The sequence below is a fragment of the Manis javanica genome, chromosome 1 (genome assembly GCF_040802235.1).
Source record: "Manis javanica isolate MJ-LG chromosome 1, MJ_LKY, whole genome shotgun sequence".
NCBI classification, from domain to species: domain Eukaryota; kingdom Metazoa; phylum Chordata; class Mammalia; order Pholidota; family Manidae; genus Manis; species Manis javanica.
The window spans coordinates 16892849-16913406 of record NC_133156.1 but is presented as its reverse complement, the minus strand read 5'-3'; the positions used below and the strand labels follow the sequence as shown (position 1 = coordinate 16913406).

Below are 20558 nucleotides of genomic sequence, written 5' to 3'. Positions count from 1 at the left end.
AACCAAAATGCCCTGGATTTTTATTGGCTTTGCTCCCCTCCGTCTGGCCCAGTGGTCTTGGCTGGAGCTGTTCCTGAAGACTATGATGTCATTAGACACCAGACAAACTCCCATCTGGGGCTTTTCCCAGGTCCCTAGACATGGGGCAACCTTAGCACCAAGAAGGGAATGCAGGGTGTGGTGCGGCGAAGCATGAGTATCCCGGGAGCCCCGGGCGCCCTTGGCTAACGGTCAGCTGCTTATTCTGAACCTCTGGGCTCTGGGCCTCCTTCCTCACTGACGGATGAAGCAGCCACGTAGTATCATGGCGACGATGGGAACAATCTTAAAAATAGTTGTCTGGTGTACAATTTCTTTCTTTTTTCTTTTTGGTTTAAGAGGTCGTAGTATCACAGTATCACAGTTATTCTGCAAGGCATCTAGAAAAGTATTTTGTCCATTTTACTGGTGAAAAAGCTGAAGTTCAGAGAGGTAAATGGCACATAGCTACCAAAAGGGGTAGAGCCTGTGGCTAGCAGCAAATCCAGCTCTGCTGACCTCTGGCTTGGTGCTCTTTCCACAATCCCAGAGGGAAAGGGCAGAGAGACAGCTTGTCAGCTATACTGTGCTGGCCAGAAGTTTAAAATGGAACATTCTTTCCCTTGGCAATCGCCCTGTCACTCCACATTGCGTATCATACCCACGGTTTGCTCATTTCCACGATCTGGCCCTGGAGTTGTGATGTGACACAGAAACATATATCCACCCATTACTTACTTAATTTCAGCAGATTCTACTGTTTTATTATTACCTGAATGTATTCTTCTGTTTCATCACTTCCCCATATTCAGTTTGCTAATCTGCATCAAAATGGCCATAAATAAAAGTACTGACTTTTCTAAAATAAAACAACCTGACTGGGTGCGACAGGGTATCTTTTGGAGCAAGATGTACTCTCTTAGACAAGAGCAGAACATGACAGCACATCAATCTTTCATCAGTCTAAGTCGATTCATCCAAAATCCTACATTGCAAATTCCAGCATCTCCACTCTCTAGTCAGATAACAAGGACAGGAACAAACAAAAGACTTCAAAGATGCCCTTCCCATCCTCCCCGAAGACGCAAAGCAAAGGTACAGCTCTTTCAATACATGCTCTGTTAGAGGTCATAAAAGGGTCATTCATACCTCTGGATTGAGACTGAATGCTTTTGCTGGTTTTCCCACACAAAGAAAATCAAAAATGATTTCTTTCATTGCAAAATCTAAACGTTCCTGTAGTGAGAAAATGGAAGCAAAACAAAAGTGTTAAAATATAAATTCCACACGAAAGGTCTATTTTCCTGAACAAATGTTTGCATCAAACAGGTGGCTGCTAAGAGAAGGGAGGCACTGCTAAATTTCATGGGTCACAGAGAATCCCTCTCTGAACCTTTGGGGGAGCTGCTCCTGTTTCCAGGTGGTGGGCAGAGATGCTTTCATTATATAATATGTAATTAGTCTCTAACCCTCGGGATGACTAATGACAAAAAAACCTAAAAATGAAAAACCAAAATGCTTGGAGTATCTGGGCTTATACACAGTCCCAAGCCTTTCTGCTTGTACTGCAAATATTGATAGCTTCTTAAAACTCAGTTTAAATGTATTTTTAAAAATGCTATTCTAAAATGACTATTTTGTCCTATTCTCTAACATTTCCAATTCTTTGATTCATATTATAGTAGACAATTCTGTAAGTGAAATGAACAATCAACATGTAGGACATATTCATTTATTTAAATGAGAAAGTTTAAGTTAGATTCTAATAATTTGAGACAGTGGCTACAAAGATATGACATGTTCACTTTATAGAACTTATTCCAGAATCATCAAAGCACATTCTCAGTTATGCAATAACTATACATCAAAGAGTTACATTAATTCATCTGCCTGTAAAACAAGTAATCTCCTTTACCTCAGTACAAATATTATAGAGGCATTTCATTATACTAAACAGAGAGATGTTATGTATTCAATAGTCTGTGACTTAATAATTGAGCTTATGTCTTTATGTCAATATCAAATGTATGTCAAAGGTATTTTTATGCCTATTATTTCCCTTTATCCACACACAGCATTTTGAGGTATACTGAGCAAGCATTTTCACCCACATTTTACAGATAAAGAAACTGGAAAAAAAAAAGATGTTTTCTGACTTAAGGGTATAGCGCTGGCTTGTGCCAGAGGTTGAACTGGAATAATCATCGTTATATGTTGCTCTGTAAATTATGAGTACATCAAAGTCAGGGTAAAACCATTTATTCACAAAGTATTTTAAAAAGTAAAGATCTTGAGTCTAAATACAAACTAAGCACTAAAAATCATGCTTAATATTGTTGGACCCATTTTTAAAGTAAATCAGTATGTGGGAAGCGCTTAGAACAGTTCTTAGCAAAGAGTTACATGCTTGATAAATACTCATATCCCTGTTACTTTCTTCTATTATTTCCTCTTCAAATTGCACGAAATTGCTCTCGATTTTCTCCAAACATCGGACTTTCTGCTTCGTTCTGACTTGTTGAATCCAGAGCAGAGAATCAAAAACGGGGACCGAGAGTCAAGAGACCCTTTTCAGTAACAGGCTCTCTGGCCTTGGGTGAGTCACTTAAACCCAGTCTCTCAGCGCCTTCCTTTGTCAAATGCTGGAAATACTTGACATCCCCATGTCTCAATATGTTTTGCAGGAAAAAAAACCCCCAAAAAACAAAGCTATGTGTGAAAATACTTGCCCACCCTTTCTGAAAAGTCTTTACACGTAAGATACTATTTTAGATTCTCATCTGTTGTACTTCATAGGAAGGAGGCTGGCTACCTAAGGGCAATTAGAAGATGCCCGCGGCCAGAACCTTCTCCATTACCTGGGCAATGAACTGGATGATTTTCACAAAGATGTTCAGAGGCATATCTCTCGGCACCACACCACGGGACCCTTTGGGGAAAAGTGTGGTGATGATGGTTATAAGGCGGCTGAAAGACAGAAGGAGGAAGAAGAGGAGACAAGCAAGATTGGCGGAGCTCCAGTTCCCTGGTGGGGGGTGGGGGGGAATGGCAGGTGTTTCAGCTTATCTAAGTATCAGCAAGAATTCAGGAAAAGAAAACAAACCTCTTCATCCCTTTTCCATTAGCATAATTACTCTATGAAAAGTTTTTCTGGAAAATGAAGGGCAGTTGGGAAAGGACAGGCATTTCCTTTGTTCAAGTGGCGAATGCAGCCCTGGACATGGAACTGGGCAGCCCCAGTAGAGGCTGGAGTTCCTGCAGTGGCTGCCCAGGTAGCACCGAAGGGCGGCCTGAAAACGTCCTTGGGTCTTAGATCTTTTAGAGGCTGTCAGCTTGCAACAGCTTCTAGTTTGATTAGTGTAGGTAGCAATCAAGACACCCTCTTCATTGGCTGAGTTGACGTGGTTGCATTGACTCAGTCATACGATCACCAGTAACCCAAGCCAGCTCCTTACCTCTGAGTGGCTGTGTTGCTCTCACATTTAATTCGAATCATGTAAACCCAAAGTAATCTGTACAGAGATTCCAGGGCAACTCGAGCCATCTTGGGGTCTTTATTCTACAACAGAAACCAAGACGTGAGGTTGCAGATTCAGTGGTGACATATGGAGCTTATTCTTTTCTGCATGTTGTAAAATGGAGGGTCCCAGGGGAACAGCAGGGTGCCTGTGAGGCACACCATGGCATTGGGGACTTAGGGGGTATTTGCCACCTGGGGTCCCTTGGGTAAAGGGATCCAAACAGCCATGAGGAGGGCATGACCGAGTCGTCCTGGGAGAAGTCATGTCACTCTCTCCTTCATCAAGGTGAACACTGGATATCACCTGCTTTCTCCAGTTGTAGGGCATCCATATTCCTGAGCACCAAGAGGGGAATCAATCTCTTCTATTGTTGATTATGCCCTTATAAACACTGCTACGGGTTTGATTCCGCAAACTCCTGGCCCCACCTCCCACCTATTTATCCTCCAACATTTATTGAGACTAGTGTGTAGTAGGCACTGTGCTAGACCCTGGGATATAGAGATACAAGGTAACCCCTTTTTCCTAAAATGTTCACAATCCATGGGAGATGGGAGGCTGACAAGACACAATCAACTCTAAGGGTATGAAAAACGGGTAGAGACAGGAGCTAGAGGACAGAAAGAAGGGCAAACTCGGGCAAACTCCAGGAAAGAGGTCAGGGAAGGTTGTCAGGGGCGGATGAAGACTCAGATGAACTTTAACCCACCCATTTACTCATCTGTTCATGCAACAATTTGACTGGCTACACTGGGCCAGGTAGCATGTTTGACACTAGAAACTGTGGATGGTATAAAGAAATGAATGAGGATGGAGAGCCCTTTAGGCAGGGGCAACAGCACACGGAGCTAAGAGAGCTGGTGAAGAGGCTTGTGCTTTGGAACCTGGGAAGTTTGTCTGCCAGGGCACAGGGCCACCTGGAGCAGAGCTGATGAGGCTTGGGAGGAAGAAAGGGGTTACACATGGGATCCTACAGGCTGTTAAGGGGACTGGGGTTCTCACAACGGTGACAGGAAGCCACTAAGATCAAGGTCACCGCATAAGAAGACTCTGCAGTGTGAACTATCCTGAACAGTTTACTTGAAAGTCCCTTCCTTCATAAGGCTTCTCTGTGCCTCCCCAGTGTCCTGAATCCCGTCCCATTAAAACTATTCCCTCCGGAGTGTCCCCTGACCGTCACACAAACCTCTGTCACACCCCTTCCACTTCTTACATATGGTCTTGTTTAGACATCTGAAAGGAAGGGCATTATTCACCCATAATTTGTTATTAGAATTCCTGCCATACCTCAACGACTGACAAATGTTTGCTAAACAGTCTTTAAATGCACATCCCGTTTGCACAGGTCTTTTGCTTTTATGTTACCTCTCTTCCCTTACTCACTTTTTTACTTAACTATTTCAGCTGTTTTTTTCTGAGTGTAGATAATTTGGGTACTGATTTTTGCAGAATTCATAGCTGTTTAGAGATTATCTAGGAAAAGTTTACCTTTAAATTATTTGCCAAATAAAGCTGAGTCCTGTAAATAAATTCTGTGAAAAAGACTATAAGGAGTAGTTTCTTTTATCTATGTGGTCTTAAAATAATTTTTAGTATGATATTTATTAGTCATTCTACATTTCTATATGCATTTTTATCTGTTTCTGGATTTCAGTTTTGTCCCATTCATGCTAATACTGTATCTATTTATAGTATGTCCCGATGATGTGCTAATACTATATCTATTTATTTCTGAGGCTTTATAACGTGTTTTACTGTCTGGTATGGTCTCCCTTCTACCATCCAGGGTTCTTTTTCCTTTAGGATTTTTCCGGATATTTTTTTTTTCATGTTTGTTCTTCCAAACAAACTTTATACCTACTTTTCTATCTCCAGGAAAAAAATTCCCAACTTCTTAGAAGCATACATTTATAAAGATTTTCTTTTTTTGCCTGTTAGTAAAATAGGTATGATACACCTTATAATTTATTAAATGTCTTGTTACGCACAGGAACTCTAGGTAAACAATTAAACCAGTAAAGTTGCATTTAAAATATTCCATCCTTTAAAAATTTTGGAAATTCTAACTATCCTTCCTACAGTCACTCTAAATTAGCAACTGTCTGTGATGTGCTTACATGGTGGTTACAAGCAGGCTCTAGACACACACTCCTTGGGTTTGAATCCATTCTTCCTCTGCAATTTATTAGTGGTTTGGCCAATCTCAAGGAAGCTCCTTAACCTCTCTGGGCCTGATTTCCCTTGTCTATGAAAGGCAGATGATAAAATCCTATCTCCCTTATAGGAGTGTTAGGAGAATTAAATGACTTAATGCATTTAGGGTATTTCGCACAGTTCCTGCTCAGAATAACTATTATGCACAAGGCAGCAGGCAGGATCAGGTGGCAGCAAAGATGTAGTCTCTGACTTTGGGAAGCTTCCATTCTAAGGGAAATGTCTCCCCCTTTGTGAATTTCCCTTTACTAGTATCTGTATTTTATATTTGCGCGGCATATCATTTAAAATTCTCTCACGTGACTTACAGTGTGAGTCATGATGAGCTAGGACACGCGTCATAAAAGTTTCACTGAGGAACTTAGTATCTCAAACCACTGATTTCTGTGTCAAAGATATCGAACTTCAAGACTGGCAAACTATTCTTCCATTAGAGTCCGCTTCTGCATTAATCAATTAACTGACAATTAATTTATTTATTGTGGGTCTGAGGTTACATTGATAAAATTGTTCAAGAAAATAATAGGCTTCAGGGTGGATATTCCCTGGATCCCTGCATCTCATCTCAGTGCTGGTCACACTTCATGTGATTTATCAGTCTGCCCAACACCATGCCCACCTTCTTTAAATACTGCTTTAGATCTAGTTGAAACAATTCAAGTAGGGAGAATTGAATTCACTGAGAACTTGGCTAATGATAGGGTCACTGGACAGACCAATGTTTATCAAGGTCCATCAGTTGACCATTTGGAACAAATCACTGGGCTTCTTATAATACATGCAGATTCCTTGGATGTATTGCAAGGTCCATCAGCTGACCATTTGGAACAAATCACTGGGCTTCTTATAAATCTGCAGATTCTTGGCTGTACTTCAGACATTCCAAACCAGAATCTCGAGGTAGGTTTCAAGAAACTGCATTGGTAATAGGCTTCCTTGAAGATTCTCCTGCTTGCTAAGGTAAAGATCTATTGGCATCAACTGATAAATAATTTGAGTTACCTTTTGATCTTATCATAGACCTTCTAGTTTTCTCTTCTGTTTTAATTAAAGACACTGAAGTAAATCAATTTATTTTTGTTTTATTTCCTTGCACATCATAATCAACACCTTTCTTATTTTTGGCATTTCCTTCTGATACCTGAATCGTTTACTTTGATCATCATTCACTCTCTTTGATGACTGTATTGCCCGAAGACATATGTGCTATGGTTTAGGATGACCTCTAACATTACCATCCCAACAATGGATGGAAATTGTTTTTTTTTTTTCCATGGCTGAATGACTAAGGCATTCACGGAACGTAGAAGACTTGTCACATGGTCACTAACTGTTAGAACAGTGTATGTTCACCATTAGCATTTGTCAATGCCACTTGGAATTGTGCCTTTGACAGATCTGAATCATAGATAAGAGACTTGCTCAAGTTTATAGAAATGAGGTTAATAATAAAGCAGAATAACTTCTTTAAAATTAATATTTCAAACAGCTAACACTGTGCCATTTAAAATTGATATTTACAAAGAGAACAGTAGTGGTCTTAAAATAAATGGTGCCATGCATTTTAATGCATTCCAGCAATGACTGTGGAATCCTTAATATATTAATGTCTCCACTTGTAAAATAAAGACTATTGTTAACACCTTTACTATTATATGAAGAGTTTTAAAAAAGCACTTCTTAAACCTCAGTGTGATTATTACACAAAAATAAATATGAAGTTCTGAAGACAAGTTTCATCAAATACATTTATAGCAACCACACTTTTTTTGAGATTCTTAATGGAAATCAAAAGGCCTTCCTTGTACCTCCTTCCTTCACTCCTGGATGCATCCTTCTCTGTCACAATATCCTATTTGATCTTTTTTATAGCAGTTATCATTATCTAAGGCTTATTTTTCTCATGCATCTGTTTACTTATTTACTGTCTGCTTCCTCCACTAAATTACAAGGTCTAGGAGACCAGAAAGTGATACTGTCTTATCTATCACTTTTTCCCAGCACCTAGAACAGTGCCTGGTACATGTCTTATAAAGAATTGTTGACTAGTTGACTGGCTGAATGAATGCAGTCAAGTCCTAGCACAGCAGTGACTGAGTTGAAAGGAGAAACATTTTTAACTGTATTTTGGCTTCTAGGACTATGAAACTCAGCTGACTAATATCCAACCTTCAGATGAAGTTTTGCTATCAGAGAAAAATTTTAAGAAACATAAAAAATATCCATGAAAGCAGAGGGAGAGGTCACTGGAGGCTATGACATCATTACTATGATCCATGACAATATACATGAAGTCCTACCACTGGCTTGAGTCATAATAGCTACTGTTATTAAATATACAGTAAATACATTTCTTAACTTTTGAGGTCTCTTTCTTGCTTTGGTTTTGTTTTAAAAATCCACATGTCACTGGTCTATTAATTACTTTCAAAAGAAAAGAAATACAAAAATTCTCCCAATTACATCCATTTTGAAGGATAAGAAACTGGTACATAGTTATTATGAACACTTAATAAAAGACTACATTTTAAAAGAACTATTAATAAATGAGATTTACACCACAAAATAAAAGTGCTATTAAATCAAGTTTTCAAAACATATTTTCTTTTTTTTCAGAGTTAGGTCTCTTGTACCTGATGTGAAGGGAAAAACGCATCATTTTTTTGTAGCCCATATGTTCAGATTCTGACATAAAATATACACAAGAAAAGAGTATTGGTCACCACTGACCAAGAATTCCTGAAGGATGTCAGCATCATGGAGAAAAGATGCCATAAATTTCTCATCACTTTTCATGGGTATATTGCTAACATGTGGTTGACTGAGTTAACTAAGGGTGAGTACAGATTTCACGTTTGTGTGACCAAAGCAGCCTGCTTCTGATAGATTGATGCTGATGATAAGCCAGGGCACTACATTAAATGAAGGCTGAATCCAAAAGCTTGTGTACTTTGAAAGCTGATTTTTTTCATGCCTCCACACACTTCTATTGGGCCAGATATCATGCTGCCCCCTGGATGACTCGCCTCTGCAGAACACATCAAAGATGGCCACCCAGGCCAACACGGAGCGTTCAAACACCAGGTTCATCATACGTAAGCATGTGTAGGAGATGGGGAGCAAGGGGTGCTGAGGGGAAAAGGGGGGAAGGTAAATAGGGGGAAGAGTCGGTTAGGTGGTCCTTTAGGAAATACATGGTGGGCTCTAAATCCCACAAAATACTGTAGCTATTCAAGACAAAGTAACCTTCTGAAGCTGTGTTAGTTTTCCCTTGGGTTTTTTCCCTACTGAGGACTCATAAGAAGGTTTGGAATGTTTCCTGTATATTTATGACATTTTTAAATGATGTCATTTAATCCCTACTGGGTTTAGTTCTAAATAGATGTGATATAATTTTATTCAGACTGTAACTCATCAAGGATCATTTTATATCTTTTAGCCTGGGGGGTGGTGAATTCCCACAATTTATTACCCATAACGTAAAATACCATTGCCTTTACTCTGCCTCCCAACTCCGTCCTTTCAGGCTTCATGGGGCAGCAGACCTACGAATGGCACAGGTCTCTCCCTGCTTCCAACTTTTATGTCCCTCACTGTCTGTATTGCACATTTGAAATTTCATTATAAAGCCCCCAATGAAATCCTAAGTACCTCAAGGACAGGGACTCTATTGTATATTTAGTCTTTATATAGCTGACTTCCCCTATCTCTGCACTTCCAGCACTTTCTGTAGACCATGCACAGCAGGCATTTCACAACTACATGGTGAACTGAACTGCATTCTGAGTGTGGTGCAGACTCTCCATACTATTCACTATTTATTCTTTCTGATCCTATTGGCTTTCTCTTTAAGAAATCCTAATGCTTGACATGTTTGCTCGGGAAAACACCAACTTGCAGCCCCGCTTCTATGGAAGGCCGTTATTAAGTCTTGTTTTGTGGGCTTTGACTAGAGCTCCAAATAATATTCTAACTTCTGAAGCAATTCAGTTCTGAAGTAGGATTATACTGCTCTATTTCAAAAACAAAGCTGGACAAAAAATTTTGGTCTTTTTGGCCACAACAATCAATTGCTATGCAACATATTATTTTAATTCTAACTAAAAGGCATCACAGTTAGCATTACATACGCAGAAAGACGCATTGTGAACCTTGTTAGTCTTTTTTGTTGTTGTTGTTTTGAACAACATGAACATTTTCTATCTGTGAAGACGTAAAAGAAAAAAGACATGTTTAACTGGCACTAAGAACCAGATAACATAAAAATGGACCAACTAACAGTAAGAAACTGACATTGGGCTGTGTGTGTTAGAGGTTTGTGACAGATGGATAAAACCTTAAACAAAATACCTGAAAGTGGCCATTATATAATAGTTTGGCAACCCTGAAAAGCATTTTTTTTTCAGAATACTTAAAAGATTAATGCTATATCCACTGCTATTATATTTCCCTGCCAATTTGAAGGAAATAAATGATTCTAATCTTGGATTTCGCAGTCAGCTTTCAGAGCCAGGACACACAGTTGGTGCTTAAGACAGCTCTAATGCAGATTACTGTGTAATTATGATGAATGCCAACATAATATAATTAATCTTAACCACTTCACCAACTTAAAGCGTCTTAGAACAAAAAAAGACCAGGCAACGTATATAAGCACATACAGGATTTTATGACCAAGGATACTTTGGAAGTTCTAAAGAAGCAACTATCAGATTTGTAAAAGAAATAAACATCTTTGGACACAACCGAGAATAACTGTGAAAAATAATATGCTTTTTGCACTTCTGTTAAAGAGGGTTTTCATTTATCTTTTATCAATAGGTCACTAAAACTCAAAATATGTTTGCCACTTTGAAATTAGAGAGCCAGTTTTAAAGCTAATCATCACAGTGGTTTAAATGTAGCTTCCTCAGTTCACAGGGACCATGACTTTATTCTTCACAGCCCCCCAGCACTCATGCTGCCTACCTGGTTGTTCACAGATTAACTGTCATGTGGCTTGACTAGAATACCTTCAAATGATGAACCACAGAAAACAGTGACAGGAAATAAATGTTCTCTATTAGTCGTTCAGTCTTCCCACAGAATGCAACTTGTCCCCCAAATGTTGGGGTGGGGACAGGTAGAGGACGGTTCGAAGAGGCATAGGTGAGCTTCTAAATCAATTCACACGCTTTTGCAGGGGAGTGTGTTCTCCCTTTAAAAAAATCCTTTAGATAAAATATGACAACAGATGCATACACAGGGGCATTTAATTGTACCTTTAAAGTGATTCTTACTAGAAAGTATCTTTTCCCCAACTTTGAAGTGATTTCTTATTCCCTAGTCACCTTCTAAAATTGACTGTATTTAATAAGGACAATGTGAATTCCCATCTTTGTCGTCATCTCAATAGTACAGGATAATTCCCTGCAAACATCAGCATCAATCTCAGAAGCACATACACCAGCTAAAGACTCATACGGATTTTTACAGAAGACGTGGTGAGCTGACAAATACTAACTTTAAGGTTGGATAGGCAGTTGTTGAGGAAAATGTGCCACCTGTTCAGGAACAGCTGCTTCTGACTGACACAGAGCAGACACGTCACCAGCGGGTACAAGGCCTGAAGAGAAAGCAGAGGAGGTCACAGGATGATTCCTATTTCAACAAACCAGGGAACACATGCTCTCTGGAATCACTACCGATCCAGATCCCCCTGTGGGCTGTGTGGGCCCAGAATAAGCAGGATGCTTTACCGCACAACAAAGCCCAGCCGGCACACGCAGAAGTGGGCATTCCACAAGTGCTTTCTGATAGCGATGGGGAAGGAATCACCCAGTTATGTGTGGTATATAATAACTTTCGAGTATAACAGGAGGGAAGGGGATCCACCGATTTAGACTTCTGCTGTGAATTTTAAAAACAAACTCACTTAGATCACTCTCCATCCTCAGAAAAAAATGCAGGGAGATCTACTAACTTTGAAAACATTACTGGCTTTTTTGCTCTTAAACATTGGCTACTTTGTTCCTGTCTTAGAGGTAACTGTATATATTTCCGTTTGCATGCAATCTTACTGTAATTAAGGAAGATTTCTGAATGCAATGTTCTTGCATTGGTAAACTCCACCAGGACATTTAGCCACAGGAGGAATTTGCTTACGACTGAATAAACAGAGGTGCTACTGTCCTTTTCCTGCCTAACTGGGCTGGTTTCCTGCGGCAACAGAGAAGACAGGAGAGCTAATGGGCAGCCACCCAAAAATTGCCTATGCAGACCCATCACTGTTTGGCTGAACCAGATAGCATACACCTTTATGGCTCCCCAAAATTAAGGCCAGTGAAGATTTAAACAACAATATAACTGGCTCATCCATGAACTTGAATTAGCAAAAAACGATCGCCATAATGAGATTCAGTGCTTAACGATCCGTTAACTTGCTTAAAAGAATTAATTTAATTTTAAGCTGACTCTGAACTACTGCTACCATGGAGTGCAACTCTAATTTCCAGCCAGTAATCCAAAAAACAAAAAATCTGTACAAGTAGCCCCAGTGACAACAGGATATAGACAGATGAGCGATTCGTCACCATTGCCAGCAAAGCAACCCAGAGTACCTGCTCAGTTAATGGTGATGGTGTTCAGACTTTGAAGACGAGCATAAACCATGCCAGCAACTACCTACCTAAGCAACTTGCTTCCTCCACACCATCACAGTCACGTGCTGATTCAGAATCCAGAGGGCAAAAGGTGATGGTAATCTATAAGACTTTCCTATGCTGCTCTTCAGTACAAAAGTTTTCCCAAATACTGCTTTCTCCGCCTTCAGATCATCTTTCCTATGGACAGCTCTCTGTCTCCCAGCTCCCTTCCCTGCCTGCTTCCATTTTGATTCTGAATATCAGGACAGGAATTAGCCAGAGAGGACTCCTGGGGATTGGGAAGAGAAACTGTTATTATGAACTTTAGCCTTCAGATTGGAAAAAATACCCAGAAATGAAGACAAAAATCGAGCTAAGGCAATCTTGAAAATAAACAACGGAATCCTTAGGACTAGAAGGTCATCCGAGGTGACCTGCTCCAATCCCCCTCCATGACCATGCTTCAATCATGGTAAACGTTAAGTACAAGCTCCAAATTTTGAACTGCTACCTCTTTTTGAGGGAGCTGCAGGTCATTCTTGCATCTGTAGAAACTTATGACTCTCAGATTTCAGCCTAGGAATTTTAGTCTCTGCAGTTTTGTGTTGGATTTTCTTAGAGTTACTAACCAGGGAATGCTTCTTTCGAGAAGAGAGTTCCAGCGTAGTATCATACAGGCTTTCAACAAAGTTTCTAAGGCAGGGAACATTTACTTCATTTTTGACAGCCTGAAATAGAGAAATATGTTGATATTATATTAATGGAATTGCTGTTTCTATAATCCAACTTGAAGAAGGTCTTAAGAATGGAAACGTAACTCACTGCAGCAACAGGGACAAGAATTTCAACAAAAAGTCCCGCCAAGGCATGCTTGATATCTTTGTCCTTGACTTCGAGGAAATAATGTGCACATTCCTACGAAGGAGTAAAAGGGTGGGTACAAGGAGAAAGAATAGATTGAAATGTGCACATAAAATGCATTTAAGCAAATTTAAGGAAATAGCTCTTCATTCAATCATACATTCTAACATTGCATATTCCATAATCATAATCATTAAAAAAATCACTGGATTCAAGGATTTATATTTAAGTTTACAATGGACCCAATGACATTGTGCAAGGCTGGTTTTCTCTGTCTCCTACCTCTAGCTCGCATCCCTAGGCTGAAAGGCCCAAGCATCTATCACCAGCAAGCAGGCATCCACTGACTTAATGGTTGATTCATTCAGTCACTCGTTTCCAACAAATTTGTATTGACTACCTATTGTGCAGGTGGGGGCCCTGAGTCCTTGATGAACTCACAGATTCCCCAGAGAATGAAAACATGGGAAGAGAAGCAGAAGACATCAAGCTTATTTTAGGCCTTGACGGCCCTGGACACAGAGCGGTTTACTTGTTCGCCCTGACAACTGAGGTGTGTTTCTTAATCGGATAGTTTCCTAAGCATGTCTGGAATGTTTCGCTTTCCCACCTCAGACAAGTACTTCAAGCAAGGATATCTTTGCCAGTGAAGGGCATTTTTGCTCGCCCCAGGAATCATTTATTAGAAAAATGTGCCGTCCAGAATTCTGAAGAAAGGAAAAGATTGTGCTCTTACCCAATTTCATGTTCATAGAACAGTATGTAGCCAATAGGTAAACAAGAGACAAAAAAGTCAACAAATAGGACATTCTACTGTACACCTTACTCCAAAGATGATATGAAAGTTTAAAAATGAAATTATGTGCCTGTAACCCTATTATCTGGCTACAAAACACTTCATGAACTACTGAGGGAAAAGTATTATTTCCGTATTGACAAGTGGGTGAGTTTTCACATTCTAGGTCAGCCTTTCTGATGCCAGGAGTTGCCCAAGCTAATAGCCCCGTAGTTCTCTCCCCCCAAAACATTACCTGCATAAACTGAAGAGACGCCTCAAAGTCTTCCACCGGATACATCTTAATTCGAAAGAATTTCATTCCCATTATCAAACTGATAATGCTCTGAACAACATATGGGCTCTGTTCTTTGTGCCGTAATTCCTTCAGCTCTGCCATGAATTTCTTCTTTACAGCAGGGAATCTAAGAAGAGAACACAAGTAGTTTAACAAATAATCAGTAGTATAGTGACTGTGATGGAGGCGTGCAGCATGCAGGCGTGACAGGGCGCAGAGATGAGGGTCCTTTGAATCAGCTAAATCACCAAGGCTGTCATTTTGCAAGGACTTGATATTGGGGATTGGGTCAAGAGCACAATCTTTTCCTTTCTTCTCTTATTCTATAAGATACTCAACATCTCTTGCAGGCTAGGGTGACCATCCAGTTTCTTTAGACCTTCTCAAAATGGTCTAGCTCTTAAATTGAGCATGATGGAAAAGCTCCATTTCCTCAGGCTTAGCAATTTTCAACATACTTGTAGACGCCAAGGACCTCAGGCATCCACTGTGGGCCTATGAGCAGCAATAGCCTAGGCCAGCTGTTTCTGACAAGGACAGCAAATAATGCCAAGAAATAGTCCTCCATCCATTTCCAATGTTTTCTGTTGTTATTTCTTTTATAGTTTTAGGTTCATGATCATGAAAAAAAATATTTTTAGGTTGGAGGAAAACCTAGTAATGGGAAAATTCAAATCATGCCTTAAAGATGAATAAGCTCTCTACTACATATATAGGATTTTACAACTAAAAACACAGTCCCCATGGAACTTCAGATATTTGTACTGTTTCAAAGTAAGATTGTATTAATAATGTTAATTACAAAAACATTATCATACAGTATTGAAAAAGAATAATAGATCTTCAAAGTACCTGAAGGCAGAGGAAGATACACATAAAAGTTCTTCATACTATTTCTGAAAGGGTTGGTTTGACTATTTGAAAAAACATGGAAAGCACACTAAGACTTACTGCATTTCATTTCCAGAAACTATCAGCCTGGGGTTCTGCATAAGTGAAAAGGTTCACTTAGGAGAAAGGCATGATTTGAGAGGATAATTCTGATTGTAAAGTTAAAGGCCAACTCATAGAATCCCAGAAGTTTGAAACAACAACTAGTGATATCTCAAAGTAGAAATTTTAGGACAAAAAAGTAAGCAGTCAGCATGCAGATACTATTTCACCAAATGGCAGTCGAAGGGGTTTATGACGGACAAGTTGGGTGGAAGGAGCTTTGCGGTAGCTGGAAGCTTTTAAATTTTTGGGTGAAAGAGGTTGCATGGTGTTCATTTGGTAGCAATTGGTAAAACTGTTTTTATTTTTCTAAACCAAATCACGGATTTTTCTTTATATTTGCTCCGTGTATTCCACTATAAAAAAGGCTTTAAGAAGGCAATGAAGCAGAAAATATAAATTCCAAATTCCAATGTCAAGACTATTTCCTACTTCTTACAGAAAAAAATGATGACATCAATCAAGGCAGACATCCAGAACTTACAATATGCCAGGCAAAATTCAGTGAACTTCACAATGCGGGATCAAAACCGGAAGTTTCTGTGATGACTGCCCTTGGACTGTTCACCATGTAAGAACTTATTCGCTATGTAAGAATTTGTTCACCATGTAAGAACTTGTTCGTTATGCTTCAGAAGATCGGAGACTGACGACAATTAGGCTTGGGGTGGATTAATGATTGTGCATTGACCCCCCTATACAGAATTTTACTGTTGTTAACAACCATTTGATCAATAAATATGAGAGATGCCCTCTCAAAAAAAAAAAAATTCAGTGAACTTTACATATGGCGACTCATTTAATCCTCCCAACAGCTCAAGTAGGGTACTAGGATCACACCCCTTTAACAGAAGAGGAGCTTTAGGCAAAGATTTTGGAATGTGATATGGTCACACAGCTGGTAAGTGGTGGAGTCAGAATTCTCAGCCAAGTGTCCGGCTCAAGTCTCTCCTCTTAACCTCCACGCTATGTTACGTCTACACCAGAGGTTCTCAAAGTGTGGTCCCAAGACCAGAAACATCAGCATCACCTGGGAACTTGGGAGAAATACGCATTTTCTGGCCCACCCCACACCTACCCAATAAGAAACTGTGGGGATGAGTTCCAGTAATTTGCTTAACAAATCCTGTAGGTGGTTCTGATGTGCTAACGTTTATGAAGCACTGGTCTAGACTAGGAGTAAGATACATTTGTAAGATGTTTTATATTTTATGCACATGATATCTTTTTTTTCCCCCAGAGGAAAGCCCAAATGCAGGCCCTCGCTACCACAATTTATGCAATTGGGTTTCCCACATTTGGGGAAATTGCAGGGGTCGGCGAATATAGAGCGCAACAGACAAGCCTCATTCTAGGAAAACCACCTTCATGATTATGGTAATTCCCCAGCCAGGTAAGTATGCACATTATATCTTTTACATTTTTATCTTCACAACCACCCATTGAGTCAGTGACGGCAGTGAATGTGTTGCTATTTTACAAATAAAGAAACAGGCTTGGAAGGTCGCAGTGGCAAAGAAGAGACTGAAATCCACATCTTCTGATACAAATTCGAGGAATTGACACTGTACTCCAGCTGCCTTAGACAATCAAAAATGAAGAGATGTAGTCGCTGCCCTATCTAGAACACGGTACAGTTTCACTGGGAAGATAAACAATGCAGCAGTGACCAGGAGCCATAGGAATATGATGGTGATGACAGCAGTGGTGCTGATGAAGTGGGTCAGCACGGGCGTGGCACTTGGCCTGGATCTCTGGTCCTTCGTGCCCGTTGAATGCCCAGACCAGGTAACCTTCTCATACTTCACATTGTCTTTTATGTGAATAATATACTTAAAGGGGCTACAGGCAATGGAGAAGGAAGAGGCTCCTTCCACCTGGATAAGAGGAGGAGACTTCAGAGGGGGTTTGAGTTGTTCTGAAGGGGGAGCAGAGGTCTTTAGGCAGAGATGGATAAAGGTAGGACGCAGAAATGGCATAGTAAAGCAATGCAAGTGACCCTTTCAAAGAAGATTATAAAAATTCAGTCATTCTACACCGAATGTTTTAAAACTGTATTTTAATTCAAGTTATTTCCAAACACTAAAAAAAAAAGAACTATGGTTTTACTTTGAAATGTGAGCATTTTAAAAGGGAAAAGTAATCTTATAGGTTAGAGTTATATTGTTTGAAAAACCACATGATACTGAAAGTTTGTTTTACATTTCTAATCCGTGACTAAAATAAGGTAGGGGAAAGACAGATTATTTGTGTAACCCCCAATTTCTATATTCTCGGGAGTTAGTGGCTAAAAGTTTATATATTCCTCATTCAAAAATAAATACAGCTATCTTTTACTTTAAAAAGTTCCAAATAACATAAACATGTTTTTTTTAGCACAAAAATAATCCAAAATTCTATTTGTACTTAAAATAATTTTAGGGAAAAATCAATTTATTTTCAATGATCTTGCCTTTACTGTTTAGTGCTGTCTTTAGTAAATATAGAAACCAAGTGATAAGTTCATCTTTGGTGTACTATGACACTCCCATAAAAATAATACTTCTGCTTTAGATATCTTATAGACATATTATATATGTATATAATAGTGAGAGTATAAGAATATATACATTATGATTATATCACAGAAACAGAAAGAAGTTCTGAAATTTATGAATCTTAGAGACAATCATCACTATTTAAATGTATATGAGATTTTAATTCAAAAATCTTTCCTTAAAAAAATCTCATTTTAATTTGACTTTGAAAAAGTCAACACACTATGTGTGAATATAATTTAAGAACAAAAATATTTCCACTTAATGACAGCAATTAAGCATATTAACATCAGTGAGATTAACAACAGTGATTTTGTTAAAACTTAAAGACTAAACCATGTGAAGGAGATATAAAATCTAATAGTAGAATTTGTTACATTACTCGAGTTTATTTAAAAATAAAAGATAACCATCCTGTACCATATAAGCATACATTCTTTTTTCTCCTCCCTCTGAGGATAAGAGAAGCACTATTTTTCTAAGGCAGTGATAAAATAATGGTCTCAGTATACTTATAAGAAGAAAAGGATGTGTTAGTTCATAGTATGATACCAGTTTCAGATTGTAGCATCTACCAATAAAGGTTAAGTAAACATTGATGGCTGAGTCATATCATTACAATTACTATATATTATTATGGTGATTACTGCAAAAACCACTGGTTGAGGGTTTTCTTGTGACTGAGAAGGAATGGAACCTTGTCCAAGTTGAGGCATTTCTTAGGCTCTATTATCGCAGAATTGGAACAAATACTGACGTCATGAAAATTTTTTAAAAGTCACTGTTGGCAAGAAAACACTGGCTTGGTGGAGTATAAATCTGACCTAATATGGAAATTCCTACAACTGTAGAATGCTGCTTATGATACTGTTTCTCAATTCATTCCCAACCAACTCAAAACTGATAGAGCTAAGGAAGTAACCAATATTGTTATGCATAATTCACAAAAACTCAGAAAAACACAAGAAGTTATTTTCAGTATATTGAACTTTTTAAATGAGATTATAAAAGAATTATGCTGGGATAGTTACAAAGGAATATGTTAGATTTTTCAGGACTTGACAAATAGGCCAAAATATGTATTAATGACTCATTTTTGTGATCTTTTCTAGAAATGAGGTGGATACATGTGAATTAATTTTCCAGATAATTGCACCTTATTCTTTCAAAACGCCAATACTTTTATTATTCATTTGCAATGAAAATCTCTTTAAGATGCATTATGCATTTTTTTCTTGATAATTCATGAAGTGTAATTATTACAATGGGCTATAATGAAAGTACAGGACAGACAGTCTCACGCAGAAGGGCCCAGATAACTCTACTCTTACGTAATTACATATGTTTTGGCCAGTTTTCTTTCCTCTCTAGTGCCGTCGGTCTTTGAGCCTGGTGTTTCTCACTGGTGTCTCTGTATCTACCACTCCTCCCTCTAATACTCATGTTTTATTTAAGAAAAATAGGTAGTCATGATGAATAAACTGGGTTAAATAAATCACATCAAGGAGTGTTTTTTTTTGCATCTGTGTCTGAGTTCTTGCCTATGTTTTGGCTAGGAAAAGGTACTGAGTAGATAGATACTTTATAAAATTTTGTTTTCTGATAGACTGTCCATTGCCATGCTATTAAGTGAGGAAATGCCATCTCCTGATGATGAAAATCTCTTTGAGAGGATTACGTTTCACAAGGATCAGGACGTCACTTTTTAAAAAAATTTTTATTAAGGTATGATTGATATACACTGTTATGAAGGTTTCACATGAAAAAACGATGTGGTTACTACATCCCCACCCATACCCCAATGCAGTCACTGCCCATCCCAGGGCATCCCTTTTGCTTTAAGTTGGCCTCTCGGCTTGGGTTCGCATTGTGTGCCTGGCTCCCTGGGCCTAACCTGGGCATTCAGGGCCTTGCCCGATCTGCCGCAGGGTGACTAGGATGCAGACCCATGAACAGGGTGCGGCATCACTTTTGGAAGAAGCATGTTATTGCTGATAGTCTAACCCCACTTTATTCTAGCCTGCTGAGAAGTATTATGGGGCCAGATAAATTTAGCAATGAGAATTTTCCCCTGACTTGTTTCCATGACAGAGTCCGGGACATTTTTAGCTCAGCTGAATTAAGTAAGGTCTATAGTAAAGGGACGCTGGAGAACGGAATCTTTCCACTCACAGAGGGTATATCGTAACCACCCACTCATGGAATATAAGAAACCAAATTGGTGAAATGGTATAACCTTCTTTGGAATATTTGGGCAGAGAGAAAAGTTGTTTCGTTGAGTCCATTTCTTTCTTTGAGGCCATAGTCTGAAAGTTATAGACTCTTGGTAGGATCTGGCCATCCTGCCAGATGAAAAAAATAATCGAGAAAACAAACTGTAGGAAGAGATGGGTATTTCCCTGGGGAAGCTTTTAGCCAGTTTCAGGGACAGGACACACAGGAAGAAAGAACCCCAGCCCCCTTAGAAGCTCTCACCAGCTTCCTGAGGGTTGGGCTGGGGCAGGATGGGGGAGGTACTCGTGTTCCCTGGTAAAGGGCTCCGACGGTCACTTACTTAGCTTGTGCGAGCACTCCAGTGACTTCTGCATACAGGTCTGCCACAATGTGCATATTGCCAGTGTTAGGACCGAGGTACCTAAATAAGATATAATTAGCCAAGTTAGGGGGTCCCTGGCCATCTGAAAAGAGTGAACTTGATTAACTCTTAAGCAACTACTT

General features: G+C 39.2%; 1 protein-coding gene and 1 non-coding gene across 12 annotated transcripts in view; both read right to left on the bottom strand.

The window, feature by feature from the left end:
- Window positions 1-20558, bottom strand: part of FRY (FRY microtubule binding protein) — a 379810-nt gene that overhangs the window by 120468 nt on the left and 238784 nt on the right. For 10 of the 11 annotated variants that reach the window (XM_073228971.1, XM_073228977.1, XM_073228935.1 and 7 more), the window contains 8 exons: window positions 20395-20475; window positions 14269-14437; window positions 13199-13291; window positions 13006-13104; window positions 11257-11358; window positions 3474-3577; window positions 2877-2985; window positions 1168-1254 (listed from right to left, as the gene is read on the bottom strand). In XM_073228971.1, the coding sequence (XP_073085072.1) occupies window positions 1168-1254; window positions 2877-2985; window positions 3474-3577; window positions 11257-11358; window positions 13006-13104; window positions 13199-13291; window positions 14269-14437; window positions 20395-20475 (844 nt within the window). Of the gene's footprint in view, window positions 1-1167; window positions 1255-2876; window positions 2986-3473; window positions 3578-11256; window positions 11359-13005; window positions 13105-13198; window positions 13292-14268; window positions 14438-20394; window positions 20476-20558 lie in introns of those variants that run through there. The other variant, XM_073228985.1, reaches the window with a different exon arrangement.
- LOC140844590 (U1 spliceosomal RNA) lies at window positions 16541-16704 on the bottom strand. The gene has a single exon (XR_012123139.1). It is a non-coding gene; the product is annotated as a U1 spliceosomal RNA (small nuclear RNA).